Below are 15,592 nucleotides of genomic sequence, written 5' to 3' on the forward strand. Positions count from 1 at the left end.
GGGTTTTTTTATGGGATTTTGGGGGTTTTAATGGGATTTTGGGGTATTTTAATGGGATTTTGGGGTTTTTAATGGGATTTTGGGGTATTTTAATGGGATTTTGGGGTATTTTAATGGGATTTTGGGGTATTTTTATGGGATTTTGGGTTTTTTTGGAGTTTTTAATGGGATTTTTGGGTATTTTATGGGATTTTGGGGTATTTTAATGGGTTTTTGGGGTATTTTAAATGGGTTTTTGGGGTATTTTAATGGGATTTTGGGGTTTTTTATGGGATTTTTGGGGTTTTTTGGGGTTTTTTATGGGATTTTGGGGTTTTTTATGGGATTTTGGGGTTTTTTATGGGATTTTTGGGGTTTTTTGGGGTTTTTTATGGGATTTTGGGGTTTTTTTGGGGTTTTTTATGGGATTTTTGGGGTTTTTTGGGGTTTTTATGGGATTTTGGGGTTTTTGGGGGTGTTTTATGGGATTTTGTGGTTTTTAATGGGATTTTGGGGTTTTTATGGGATTTTGGGTTTTTTATGGGATTTTTGGGGTTTTTTATGGGATTTTGGGGTTTTTTATGGGATTTTTGGGTTTTTTTTGCGGTTTTTTTATGGGATTTTTGGGGTTTTATGGGATTTTGGGGTTTTTGGGGGTTTTTAATGGGATTTTTGGGTATTTTATGGGATTTTTGGGGTTTTTTTGGGGTTTTTTATGGGATTTTTGGGGTCTTTGGGGTTTTTTATGGGACTTTGGGGTTTTTTATGGGATTTTTGGGGTTTTTTGGGGTTTTTTATGGGATTTTTGGGGTTTTTGGGGTTTTTAATGGGATTTTGGGGTTTTTTGGGTATTTTTATGGGATTTTTGGGGTTTTTTGGGGTTTTTTATGGGATTTTTGGTTTTTTTATGGGATTTTTGGGGTTTTTTGGGGTTTTTTATGGGATTTTTGGGTTTTTTTTGGTTTTTTTATGGGATTTTGGGGTTTTTTATGGGATTTTGGGGTTTTTTGGGGTTTTTTATGGGATTTTGGGGTTTTTTATGGGATTTTTGGGGTTTTTTTGGGGTTTTTTATGGGATTTTGGGGTTTTTTATGGATTTTTGGGGTTTTTTGGGGTTTTTTATGGGATTTTTGGGGTTTTTTGGGGTTTTTTATGGGATTTTGGGGTTTTTTGGGGTTTTTTATGGGATTTTGGGGTTTTTTATGGGATTTTTGGGGTTTTTTATGGGACTTTGGGGTTTTTTATGGGATTTTTGGGGATTTTTGGGGTTTTTTATGGGATTTTGGGTTTTTTATGGGATTTTTGGGGTTTTTTGGGTTTTTTTATGGGATTTTTGGGGTTTTTTGGGGTTTTTTATGGGATTTTGGGGTATTTTTATGGGATTTTTGGGGTTTTTTGGGGTTTTTTATGGGATTTTGGGGTTTTTAATGGGATTTTGGGGTTTTTTGGGGTTTTTTATGGGATTTTTGGGGTTTTTTATGGGATTTTTGGGTTTTTTGGGGTTTTTTATGGGATTTTTGGGGTTTTTTGGGGTTTTTTATGGGATTTTTGGTTTTTTTGGGGGTTTTTTATGGGATTTTTGGGGTTTTTTGGGGTTTTTTATGGGATTTTGGGGTTTTTTATGGGATTTTTGGGGTTTTTTGGGGTTTTTAATGGGATTTTTGGGGTTTTTTTATGGGATTTTGGGGTTTTTATGGGATTTTGGGATTTTTTGGGGTTTTTTATGGGATTTTGGGGTTTTTTATGGGATTTTTGGGGTTTTTTTGGGTTTTTTTATGGGATTTTTGGGGTTTTTTATGGGATTTTGGGGTTTTTTGGGGTTTTTTATGGGATTTTTGGGGTTTTTTGGGGTTTTTTATGGGATTTTTGGGGTTTTTTGGGGTTTTTTATGGGATTTTTGGGGGTTTTATGGGATTTTTGGGGTTTTTTATGGGATTTTTGGGGTTTTTTGGGGTTTTTTATGGGATTTTGGGGTTTTTTGGGGTTTTTTATGGGATTTTTGGGGTTTTTTGGGGTATTTTTATGGAATTTTGGGGTATTTTAATGGGATTTTGGGGTTTTTTTTATGGGATTTTGGGGTTTTTTAATGGGATTTTGGGGTTTTTTATGGGATTTTGGGTTTTTTATGGGATTTTTGGGGTTTTTTGGGGTTTTTTTATGGGATTTTTGGGTATTTTATGGGATTTTTGGGGTTTTTAATGGGATTTTTGGGGTTTTTTGGGGTATTTTATGGGATTTTGGGGTTTTTTGGGGTTTTTAATGGGATTTTGGGGTTTTTAATGGGATTTTGGGGTTTTTAATGGGATTTTGGGGTTTTTAATGGGATTTTGGGGTATTTTATGGGATTTTGGGGTATTTTAATGGGATTTTGGGGTTTTTTATGGGATTTTTGGGGTTTTTTGGGGTTTTTTATGGGATTTTGGGGTTTTTTAATGGGATTTTGGGGTATTTTAATGGGATTTTTGGGTTTTTTAATGGGATTTTGGGGTATTTTAATGGGATTTTGGGATTATCAATGACATCAATAGGATTAATGAGATTATGAGGTTATTAATGGGATTATGGGGTTATTAATGGGATTATGGGGTTATTAATGGGGTTATTAATAGGATTATGGGGTTATTAATGGGATTATTAATGGGATTGTTGGATTATTAACGGGATTAATGGGGTTATTGGTTGATTAATGGTCTTATTAATGGGATTATGGTCTTATTAATGGGATTATGGTCTTATTAATGGGATTATGGGGTTATTAATGGGATTATGGGATTATTAATGGGATTATTGATGGATTTATGGGATTATTGATGGAATAAAGAGGTTATTAATGGAATAATGGTGTCGGTGTGGTTATTTATGGGGTTATTAATGGGATTATGGGATTATTTATGGGATTATGGGATTATTAATGGGATTATGGGGTTATTAATGGGATTAATGGGGTTATTAATGGGATTATGGGATTATTGATGGGATTAATGGGTTAATGGGTTTCTATGGGGTCTTATGGGATCCTATGGGGTTTCTATGGGAGATATGGGGTCCTATGGGGTTTCTACGGAGGATATGGGGTCTTATGGGGTCCTATGGGGTCTAATGGGTTTCTATAGGGTCTTATGGGGGATATGGGGTCCTATGGGGTCTAATGGGTTTCTATAGGGTCTTATGGGGTATATGGGGTCCTATGGGGGATATGGGATCCTATGGGGACTAATGGGTTCCTATGGGGTCTAATGGGTTTCTATGGGGTCTTATGAAGTCCTATGGGGGATATGGGATCCTATGGGGTATATGGGGTCCTATGGGGTCCTATTGTGGTATATGGGGTCTTATGGGGTCTAATGGGTTTCTATGGGGGATATGGGGTCTTATGGGGGCTATGGGGTCCTATGGGGTCTAATGGGGTCCTATGGGGTCTAATGGGTTTCTATGGGGGTATATGGGGTCCTATGGGGGATATGGGGTCCTATGGGTTCTTATAGGGTCTTATGGGTTCTTATGGGGGATATGGGGTCCTATGGGGGATATGGGGTCTAATGGGTTTCTACAGGGTCTTATGGGGGCTATGGGGTCTTATGGGGTCTAATGGGATTCTATAGGGTCTTATGGGGGATATGGGGTCTTATGGGGTCTAATGGGTTTCTATAGGGTCTTATGGGGTATATGGGGTCTAATGGGGTTCTATGGGGTCTTATGGGGTCATATGGGGTCCTATGGGGTCTAATGGGTTTCTATAGGGTCTTATGGGGTATATGGGGTCTAATGGGTTTCTATAGGGTCCTATGGGTTCTATGGGGTCTAATGGGTTTCTATAGGGTCTTATGGGTTCTATGGGGTCTTATGAAGTCCTATGGGAGGTATGGGATCCTATGGGGTCCTATTGGGGTATATGGGGTCTTATGGGTTCTATGGGGGATATGGGGCATATGGGGTTTCTATGGAGGATATAGGGTCCTATGGGGTTTAATGGGGTCCTATTGGGGGATATGGGGTCCTATGGGGTATATGGGGTCTTATGGGGTCCTATGGGGGATATGGGGTCCTATGGGGTCCTATTGGTTCCTATGGGGTCTAATGGGTTTCTATGGGATCTTATGGGTTCTATGGGGTCTTATGGGGTCTAATGGGGTCTGTGTGTGTAGGCCGCAACACAAAGGAGCCAGCAGCCATATCATGAACCCAAAGCACTTTATTGCCCCCATCCCACCCCATATAATCTAAAGACCCTAAATAGAAGAGAAGAAGAACCAAGTAGGATGTAATAGGGGATGTATATATCCCTATAGGGTTAATCCAAGGGCTGTGGGTCGTTGATGGGCATGGTGTGCAGCACCTCGTCCAGGAGCTGCAGGGCGCGGTGCAGGTGGATCTCGATCCAACACGGCGTCTCCTCTATGGGGTCTCATGGGATCCTATGGGGTCTTATGGGGCCCTATGGGGGATATGGGGTTTCTATGGGGCATATGGGATCCTATGGGGTCCTATTGGGGTGTATGGGGTCTTATGGATTCTATGGGGTCCTATGGGGTCTAATGGGATCCTATTGGAGTATATGGGGTCCTATGGGGTATATGGGGTCGTATGGGGTCTCTATGGGGTCTAATGGGGGTACATGGGGTATATAGGGTCCTATGGGGGATATGGGTGTCATTTGGGGTATATGGGGTCCTATGGGGTCTAATGGGTTTCTATGGGGTCCTATGGGGGATATGGGGTCCTATGGGGACTAATGGGTTTCTATGGGGTCTAATGGGTTTCTATAGGGTCTTATGGGGTATATGGGGTCTAATGGGTTTCTATAAGGTCTTATGGGTTCTATAGGGTCTTATGAAGTCCTATGGGGGATATGGGGTCCTATGGGGTCTAATGGGGTCCTATGGGGGATATGGGGTCTTATGGGGTCCTATGGGGTCTAATGGCTTTCTATAGGGTCTTATGGGGTATATGGGGTCTAATGGGTTTCTATAGGGTCTTATGGGGTCCTATGGGGTATATGGGATCCTATTGGGGTATATGGGTGTATATGGGGTCCTATGGGGGATATGGGGTCCTATGGGGTCTAATGGGTTTCTATAGGGTCTTATGGGGTATATGGGGTCCTATGGGGTCTAATGGGTTTCTATGGGGTCTTATGAAGTCCTATGGGGCATATGGGATCCTATGGGGTCTAATGGGTTTCTATAGGATCTTATGGGGTCTTATGGGGGATACAGGGTCCTATGGGGGATATGGAGTCCTATGGGTTCTTATGGGGTCCTATGGGGTTTTTAATAGGATTAACCGGATTCTAACCCCAATAGGCCGCAACACAAAGGAGCCAACAACCACATCATGAACCCAAAGCACTTTATTGCCCCCATCCCACCCCATATCAGCTCAAGAGAACCCGAAACCCTAAATAGAAGATAAGTAGGATCTAATAGGGTATATATATCCCTATAGGGTTAATCCAAGGGCTGCGGGTCGTTGATGGGCATGGTGTGCAGCACCTCGTCCAGGAGCTGCAGGGCGCGGTGCAGGTGGATCTCGATCCAACACGGCGTCTCCTTGATGCTCTGCCGCGGGTAGTCGGGGCCCCAGCCCTTCACGAAGCTCATGCGTAGGATGCACAGGCGCCGAAGGTCGTCTACGCCAATGCCAGCCGCTGCTGACAGGCCTATGGGGTAAGGACACATAGTGTTATGGGTTTATGGGGTTTTTATAGGGGATATGGGGTCCTATAGGGCTTCTATAGGGTCTTACGAAGTCCTATGGGTTCATATGGGGTTGTATGGGGGATATGGGGGGGATATGGGGTCTTATTGGGGGATATGGGGTCCTATTAGGATCCTAGGGGGGATATGGGGTCCTATGGGGTTCTATGGGGGTATATGGGGGTTCTATGGGGGATATGGGGGTTCTATGGGGTCTAATGGGGTATACGGGGTCCTATGGGGTCCTATGGGGGATATGGGGTCTCTGTGCAGTCCTATAGGAGATATGGGGACATATGGGGTCGTATGGGGTCTCTATGGGGTCCTGTGGGGGGATATGGGGAGATATGGGGTCTCTATGGGGTCCTATGGGGTCTCTGTGGGGGATATGGGGTATATGGGTGGATATGGGGTCTATATGGGGTCGTATGGGGTCTCTATGGGGTCCTATGGGGGTATATGGGGTTGATGTGGGGGATATGGGGTCTCGATGGCGTATATGGGGTCCTATGGGGTCTCTATGTGGTTGTATGGGGTATATGGGGTCTCTATGGGGTCCTATGGGGGGATTTGCGGTCCTATGGGGGATATGGGGTCTTATGGGATCCTATGGGGTCTCTATGGGGGATATGGGGTCTCTATGGGGACTAATGGGTGATGCACAGCCGACGGAGGTCGTCAACGCCAATGCCAGCCGCTGCTGACAGGCCTATAGGGTAAGGAGTTATGGGGTTATAGGGTTATAGGGTTTCTATAGGGTCTTATGGGGTCTAATGGGGGATATGGGGTCTAATGGGGTCGTATGGGGGATATGGGGTCCTATGGGGGGAATATGGGGTTTAGCAGGGTCCTATGGGGGGATATGGGGGACATGGGGGGATATGGGGTTTCTATGGGGGGATATGTGGTTTCTGTGGGGGTATATGGGGTCATATGGGGGATATGGGGTCTAATGGGGTCCTATGGGGGTATATGGGGTCTCTATGGGAGTATATGGGGTCCTATTGGGTCCTATGGGGTTTCTATGGAGGATATGGGGTCTTATGGGGTCTCTGTGGAGTCTAATGGGAGATATAGGGTCATATGGGGTCTTATGGGGGATACGGGGGTCTAATGGCTTTCTATAGGGTCTTATGGGTTCTTATGGAGGATATGGGGTCTTATGGGGTCCTATGGGAGATATGGGGTCCTATGGGGTCTTATGAGGTCCTATGGGGGATATAGGGTCCTATGGGGTGGGGTCCTATGGGGGGATATGGGGGATACAGAGTTCTATTGGGTCCTTATGGGGGATATGGGGTCTCTGTGGGGTCTTATGGGGTATATGGGGTCCTATTGGGTTTCTGTGGGGGGATATGGGGGTATATGGGGTCTTATGGGGGTATATGGGGTCCTATTGGGATCCTAGGGGGGATATGGGGTCCTATGGGGTCCTATGGGATTTCTATGGGGGATATGGGATTTCTATGGGGTCTATATGGGGTATATGGGGGAGGTGGGGGTCTTATGGGGCCCTATGGGGGGTACGGGGTCTAATGGGGTCTTATGGGGGTATATGGGGGTCTAATGGGGGATATGGGGGTATATGGGGTCTTATGGGGGATATGGGGTCTTATGGGGTCTCTGTGGGGTCCTTATGGGGTCTTATGGGGTCTTATGGGGTCGTATGGGGGATATGGGGGGATATGGCATCTTATGGGGTCCTATGTGGGATATGGGGTCTCTATGGCGGTCCTATGGGGGATATGGGGTTTCTATGGGGTCCTATGGGGGATATGGGGTTTAGCAGGGTCCTATGGGGTCCTATGGGGTCTAATGGGTTCTTATGGGGGATATGGGGGGATATGGGGTCTTATGGGGGGATATGGGGTTTCTATGGGGGATATGGGGTCCTATGGGGTCTCTATAGGGTCTAATGGGGTCTTATGGGGGATATGGGGTCTCTATGGGTTCTTATGGGGTATATGGGGTCTCTATGGGGTCTTATGGGGGATATGGGGTCTTATGGGGTTCTATGGAGTCCTATGGGGGATATGGGGGATATGGGGAAGGCTATGGGGTCTTATGGGGTCTTATGGGGTCCTTATGGGATCCTATAGGGTCTTATGGGGTTCTATGGGGTCCTTATGGGGGATATGGGGTCTTATGGGGTCCTATGGGGGTATATGGGGTCTAATAGGGTCTCTGTGGGGTCCTATGGGGGTATATGGGGGTTATGGGGTCTCTGTGGGGTCGTATGGTGGACATGGGGGTATATGGGGTCTCTATGGGGGATATGGGGTCTCTATAGGGTCTAATGGGGTATATGAGGTCTAATGGGGTCCTACGGGGTCTCTGTGGAGTCCTATGGGGGCATATGAGGGATATGGGGGGGATATGGGGTCCTATGGGGTCTTATGGGGGATATGGGGTCCTATGGGGTCTTATGGGGTCTCTGTGCGGTCCTATAGGTGATATGGGGTCCTATGGGGTCTCTCTGGGGTCCATATCTCTCTGGATATGGGGGTCTTATGGGGTCCTATGGGGAATATGGGGGGTATGGGGTCCTATGGGGTCTTATGGGGTCTCTGTGCGGTCCTATAGGGGATATGGGGTCTCTCTGGGGTCCTTATGGGGTCCTATGGGGGATATGGGGTCCTATCCCCCATATGGGAGGTCTTATGGGGTCTTATGGGGTTTCTATGGGGTCCTATGGGGGTATATGGGGTCTTATGGGGTTTCTATGGGGTCCTATAGGGTCTAATGGGGTTCTATGGGAGATATGGGGTCTCTGTGGGGTCTTATTGGGGGATATGGGGACTTATGGGGTTCTATGGGATTTGTATGGGGGACATGGGGGGATATGGGGTTTCTATGGGGGGATATGGGGTATATGGGGTCTCTATGGGGTCCTATGGGGGTATATGGGGTTCTATGGGGTTTCTATGGGGGCTATGGGGTCTCTATGGGGTCCTATGGGGGATATGGGGTCATATGGGGTCCTATGGGGGTATATGGGAACCAATGGGAGTCAATAGGAACCAATAGGAACCAATAGGAACCAATAGGAACCAATAGGAACCAATAGGAACCAATAGGAGCCAATAGGAACCAATAGGAGCCAATAGGAGCCAATAGGAACCAATGGAACCCAATAGGAACCAATGGAACCCAATAGGAACCAATAGGAACCAATTGAAGCCAATAGGAACCAATGGAACCCAATAGGAACCAATAGGAACCAATGGAACCCAATAGGAACCAATAGGACCCAACGTGGTCCCTAATGAACCCCTCATGCATATTAATTAGCGTTAATTACTCACTAATAGCCGGCGCGATGCCACCCACGGAGCCTGGACCCGGAATGTTCCCGGCTACAGCCGCAGCCTGAGCCGCAGCCGCAGCCTGAGCAGTGGCGGCCTGCTGCTGCATCTGCCTATGGCACTGCCGTAAGTCAAACACCTGTATAGGGTTATATAGGGTTATATAAGACCCCATAGGACCCCATAAGACCCCATAAGACCCCATAGGACCCCCATAAGACCCCATCAGACCCCATATCCCCCATAGGACCCCATAGAGACCCCATATCCCCCATATAGACCCCATAAGACCCCATAGGATCCCATTAGACCCCATAGGACCCCCTAAGACCCCATAAGACCCCATAGAAACCCATAAGACCCCATAAGATCCCATAGAAACCCATTAGACCCCATAAGACCCCATAGGACCCCATATAACCCCATAAGACCCCATAGGACCCCATAAAACCCCATAAGACCCCATAGGACCCCATTAGACCCCATAGGACCCCATAAAACCCCATAAGACCCCATAGAGACCCCATAGGACCCCATATAACCCCATATCCCCCATAGGACCCCATATAGACCCCATATCCCCCATAGGACCCCATTAGACCCCATAGGACCCCATAACCCCCATAAGACCCCATATAACCCCATAAGACCCCATAGAAACACATTAGACCCCATAAGACCCCATAGAGACCCCATAGGATCCCATAGAGACCCCATATCCCCCATAGGACCCCATATAACCCCATAAGACCCCATTAGACCCCATAGGACCCCATAGACCCCCATAGGATCCCATAAGACCCCATTAGACCCCATAGGACCCCATAAGACCTCATAGGACCCCATATACCGCAATAAGACCCCATATAACCCCATAGGACCCCATAAGACCCCATAAGACCCCATAGGATCCCCATAAGACCCCATAGAAACCCATTAGACCCCATAAGACCCCATAAGACCCCATATGACCCCATAAGACCCCATAGGATCCCCATAAGACCCCATAGGCCTGCATCTGCCTATGGCACTGCCGTAAGTCAAACACCTGTATGGGATTATATGGGGTTATATGGGGTTATTATATGGGATACCCCTATATCCCCCCCGTATAGACCCCATAAGACCCCATAGGACCCCATAAGACCCCATAGAAACCCATTAGACCCCATAAGACCCCATAGAAACACATTAGACCCCATAGGATCCCATAAGACCCCATATACCCCCCATTAGACCCCTATACAACCCCATATACCCCCATAGGACCCCATAGAACCCCATATACCCCCATAGGACCCCATAAGACCCCATTAGACCCTATAGGATCCCATAAGACCCCATAAGACCCCATAGGCCTGCATCTGCCTATGGCACTGCTGTAAGTCAAACACCTATAGGGGGTATATGGGGTTATATAGGGTTATATAAGACCCCATAGGACCCCATTAGACCCTATAGGACCCCATAAGACCCCATAGGATCCCATAGGACCCCATTAGACCCCATAGGACCACATAGAAACCCATTAGACCCCATATAACCCCATAAGACCCCATAGGACCACATAGGATCCCATATACCCCCATAAAACCCCATATAACCCCATAAGACCCCATAGAAACACATTAGACCCCATAAGACCCCATAGAGACCCCATAGGATCCCATAGAGACCCCATAAGACCCCATAGGACCCCATATAACCCCATAGGACCCCATTAGACCCCATAGGACCCCATAAAACCCCATAGGACCCCATTAGACCCCATAGAAACCCCATAAGACCCCATAGGACCCCCATTAGACCCCATAGAGACCCCATAGGACCCCATATACCCCCCTATACCCCCCATAGGACCCCATAGAGACCCCATATCCCCTATAGAACCCCATATCCCCCATATAACCCCATAGAAACCCATTAGACCCCATAGAGACCCCATTAGACCCCATAGGACCCCATACCCCCCATAGGACCCCATAGAGACCCCATACCCCCCCATATCCCCCCCATACCCCCATAGGACCCCCATACCCCCCTATATCCCCCCATAAAGACCCCATAGGACCCCATAAGACCCCATAGGACCGCTATACCCCCCATTAGACCCCATAGAGACCCCATAGAGACCCCATAGAACCCCATATCCCCCATAGGACCCTATAAGACCCCATAAGACCCCATATAACCCCATAAGACCCCATAGAAACCTATTAGACCCCATAAGACCCCATAGAAACCCATTAGACCCCATAGGACCCTTATACCCCCCATAGGACCCCATAAGACCCCATAGAACCCCATAGAACCCCATATCCCCCCTATACCCCCCATAAGACCCCATAAGTACCCCATAGGACCCCATTAGACCCCATAGAGACCCCATACCCCCCATAGGACCCCATAGAGACCCCATAGACCCCCATAAGACCCCATAAAACCCCATAAAACCCCATACCCCCCCCTATACCCCCCATAGGACCCCATAGAGACCCCATAGGACCCCATAGGACCCCATAAAACCCCATAGAACCCCATAGAAACCCCATAGAGACCCCATATCCCCCATAGGATCCCATAAGACCCCATAGACCCCAATAGGAACCCATAGGACCCTATAGGATCCCATTAGACCCCATAGGATCCCATAAGACCCCATAGAGACCCCATAGGATCCCCATAAGACCCCATAGAAACCCATTAGACCCCCATAGAGACCCCATATCCCCCCTATACCCCCCATAAGACCCCATAAGACCCCATTAGACCCCATAAGACCCCATAAAGACCCCATAGGACCCCATAGAAACCCCATACCCCCCCTATACGCCCCATAAGACCCCATAGGACCCCATAAGACCCCATAGAGACCCCATATCCCCCATAGAACCCCATAGAGACCCCATAGGACCCCATATCCCCCTCATACCCCCCCATATACCCCCCTATAGGACCCCATATAACCCCATAACCCCCATAAGACCCCATATAACCCCATACCCCCCCATAAGACCCCATAGGACCCCATAAGACCCCATAAGACCCCATAAAACCCCATAGAAAACCCCATATAAACCCCATAACTCACCTTAATATAAGCACTAGGGTAGATCTTATGCACTGCGTCCCCCGGCGCCCTTCCAGCTTCCCTATCCAGGTAATAGCTTTGCACGAACACGGCGTGGTCGCTCAGGCACCTGACCCACACGTCCCCTTCCCCTTTACACTCCAGCTGAACCCCCTTCCCGATGTGTAACCTGTAATTTATAGGGGATTTTATAGGGTTTTTATAGGGTTTTTGTAGGGTCTTATAGGGTTTTATGGGGTCTTATAGGACTGCAATACCACTAGTGGCCACTAGGGGGCGCTATAATGGGAGTCTATGGGAGCCATTGATTCCTATGGGGGCTGCAATACCATTAGTGGCCACTAGGTGGCGCTATAGCAGATTATAATGGGAGTCTATGGGAGCCATTGATTCCTATGGGAGCCATTGATTCCTATGGGGCTCTATTGGGCTCTATGGAAGCCAATGGAATCCTATGGGGTCTTATGGGGTCCTATGGGATCCTATAGGGTTTAATGGGGTCTATGGGGTTCTATGGCGTCCTATGGGATCCTATTGGGCTCTATGGAGTCTTATGGGGTCTCTATGGGGTCTTATGGGGTCTAATGGGGTCTAATGGGGGTCTATGGGGTCCTATGGGGTTTAATGGGGTCTTATAGGGTTTAATGGGGTCTAATGGGATCCTATGGGGTCTTATGGGGTCTCTATGGGGTTTAATGGGGTCCTATGGGGTCTAATGGGGTCTAATGGGGTCCTATAGGATCCTGTGGGGTATTATGAGGTCCTATGGGGCTCTAATGGGGTCCTATGGGGTTCTATGGGGTCTCTATGGGGTCTCTATGGGGTCCTATGGGAGATAATGGGGTCTCTATGGGGTTTAATGGGGTCTATGGGGTTCTATGGATTCCTATGGGGTTTAATGGGGTCTAATGGGGTCTCTATGGGGTCCTATGGGGGTCTATGGGGCTCTATGGGGTCCTATTGGGCTCTATGGGGTCCTATGGGGCTCTATGGGGGTCTATGGGATCCTATGAGGTCTAATGGGGTTCTATGGGGTCTCTATTGGTTCCTATTGGGGTCTATTGGTTCCTATTGGGCTCTATGGGAGTCTATGGGGCTCTATGGGGTCCTATGGGGTATATGTGGTCGCTCAGGCACCTGACCCACACGTCCCCTTCCCCTTTACACTCCAGCTGAACCCCCTTCCCGATGTGTAACCTGTAATTTATAGGGGATTTTATAGGGTTTTTATGGGGTCTTATGGGGTCTTATAGGGTCTTATAGGGTCCCATTGATTCCTATGGGGGCTGCAATACCATTAGTGGCCACTGGGGGCGCTATAATGGGAGTCTATGGGAGCCATTGATTCCTATGGGGGCTGCAATACCATTAGTGGCCACTAGGGGGCGCTATAATGGGAGTCTATGGGAGCCATTGATTCCTATGGGGCTCTATTGATTCCTATGGGAGCCATTGATTCCTATGGGGCTCTATTGATTCCTATGGGGGCTGCAATACCATTAGTGGCCACTAGGGGGCGCTATATAATGGAATCCAATGGGAGTCTATGGGGCTCCATTGGATCCTATGGAGCTCTATGGGATCCTATGGGGTCTTATAGGGTCTTATAGGGTCCTATGGGCTCTATGGGGTCTATGGAGTCCTATGGGGTCTTATGGGGTCTGTGGGGTTCTATGGGGTCTTATGGGGTCTTATGGGGTCCTATTGGGGTCTATGGGGGTCTCTATGGGGTCCTATGGGGTTTTATGGGGTCTTATGGAGTCTAATGGGGTACTATGGGGGTCTATGGGGTCTAATGGAATCCTATGGGGTCTTATGGGGTCTCTATGGGGCTCTAATGGGGTCTATGGGGTTCTATGGATTCCTATGGGGTTTAATGGGGTCTAATGGGGTCCTATGGGGTCTAATGGGATCCTATGGGGTCCTATGGGGTCTTATGGGGTCTCTATGGGGTCCTATAGGATCCTATCGGGTCTTATGGGGTCCTATGGGGTCTTATGGAGTCTAATGGGGTCCTATGGTTGTCTATGGGGTCCTATTGGGGTCTATGGGGGTCTGTTGGTTCCTATTGGGCTCTATGGGGTCTCTATAGGGTCCTATTGGTTCCTATTGGGGTCTATGGGGGTCTAATGGGTTCTTATGGAGTCTAATGGGGTCCTATGGGGGTCTATGGGGTCTAATGGGGTCTCTATGGGGTCTCTATGGGATCCTATGGGGCCTAATGGGTTCCTATTGGGGTCTATTAGTTCCTATTGGGCTCTATGGGGGTCTATGGGGTCCTATGGGATCTTATGGGGTCTTATGTGGTCTAATGGGGTCTTATGGGGTTTAATGGGGTCTTATGGGGTCTCTATGGGGTCTTATGGGGTCTAATGGGGTCCTATGGGGTCCTATGGGGTCTCTATGGGGTCTAATGGGGTCCTATGGGAAATATAGAGCCTTATGGGGTCTCTATGGGGTCTTATGGGGTCTAATGGGGTCCTATGGGGGTCTATTGGTTCCTATTGGGCTCTATGGGGTCTTATGGGGTCCTATGGGGCTCTAATGGGGTCCTATTGGGGTCTATGGGGTCTCTATGGGGTCTTATGGGGTCCTATTGGGGTCTATGGGGGTCTAATGGGGTCTAATAGGGTCTCTATGGGGTCTTATGGGGTCCTATTGGGGTTTCTATGGGGTCCTATGGGGTCTAATGGGATCTTATGGGGTCCTATGGGGTCTCTATGGGGTCTTATGGGGTCTAATGGGGTCCTATGGGGGTCTATTGGTTCCTATTGGGCTCTATGGGGTCTCTATGGGGTCTTATGGGGTCCTATGGGATCTTATGGGGTCCTATAGGATCCTATGGGGTCCTATGGGGGTCTATGGGGTCTCTATGGGGTCCTATGGGGTATATGTGGTCGCTCAGGCACCTGACCCACACGTCCCCTTCCCCTTTACACTCCAGCTGAACCCCCTTCCCGATGTGCAACCTGTTATAGGGGATTTTATAGGGTTTTTATGGGGTTTTATGGGGTTTTATGGGGTCTTATAGGGTCCTATTGATTCCTATGGGGGCTGCAATACCATTAGTGGCCACTAGGGGGCGCTATAATGGGAGTCTATGGGAGCCATTGATTCCTATGAGGTCCCATTGATTCCTATGGGACTCTATTGATTCCTATGGGGGCTGCAATACCATTAGCGGCCACTAGGTGGCGCTATATAATGGAATCCAATGGGAGTCTATGGGGCTCCATTGGATCCTATGGAGCTCTATGGAATCCTATGGGATCCTATGGGGTTTAATGGGGTCTATGGAGTCCTATGGGGTCTTATGGGGTCCTATGGGGTTTAATGGGGTTCTATGGGGTCCTATTGGTTCCTATAGGATCCTATGGGGTTTAATGGGGTCTTATGGGGTTCTAATGGAGTCCTATGGGATCCTATGGGGCTCTATGGTTCTCTATGGGGTCCTATAGGATCCTATGGGGTTTAATGGGGTCTTATGGGGTTTTAATGGGGTCTCTATGGGGTCCTATGGG

General features: G+C 48.0%; 1 protein-coding gene across 5 annotated transcripts in view; it reads right to left on the bottom strand.

Moving 5' to 3' along the window:
* Nucleotides 1–5,311: 5,311 nt before the first annotated feature.
* The window catches only part of LOC146754202 (SMAD family member 4-like), a 43,360-nt gene continuing 33,079 nt past the window's right edge, over nucleotides 5,312–15,592 (bottom strand). For 4 of the 5 annotated variants that reach the window (XM_085528944.1, XM_085528942.1, XM_085528940.1 and 1 more), the window contains one exon: nucleotides 14,896–15,040. In XM_085528944.1, the coding sequence (XP_085385070.1) occupies nucleotides 14,911–15,040 (130 nt within the window). In that variant the 3' untranslated portion in view covers nucleotides 14,896–14,910. Of the gene's footprint in view, nucleotides 5,639–8,980; nucleotides 9,120–12,071; nucleotides 12,241–14,895; nucleotides 15,041–15,592 lie in introns of those variants that run through there. The other variant, XM_085528949.1, reaches the window with a different exon arrangement.

This window comes from Coturnix japonica, chromosome Z, assembly GCF_054131305.1.
Source record: "Coturnix japonica strain WE chromosome Z, WE-NBRP24, whole genome shotgun sequence".
Classification (NCBI taxonomy): domain Eukaryota; kingdom Metazoa; phylum Chordata; class Aves; order Galliformes; family Phasianidae; genus Coturnix; species Coturnix japonica.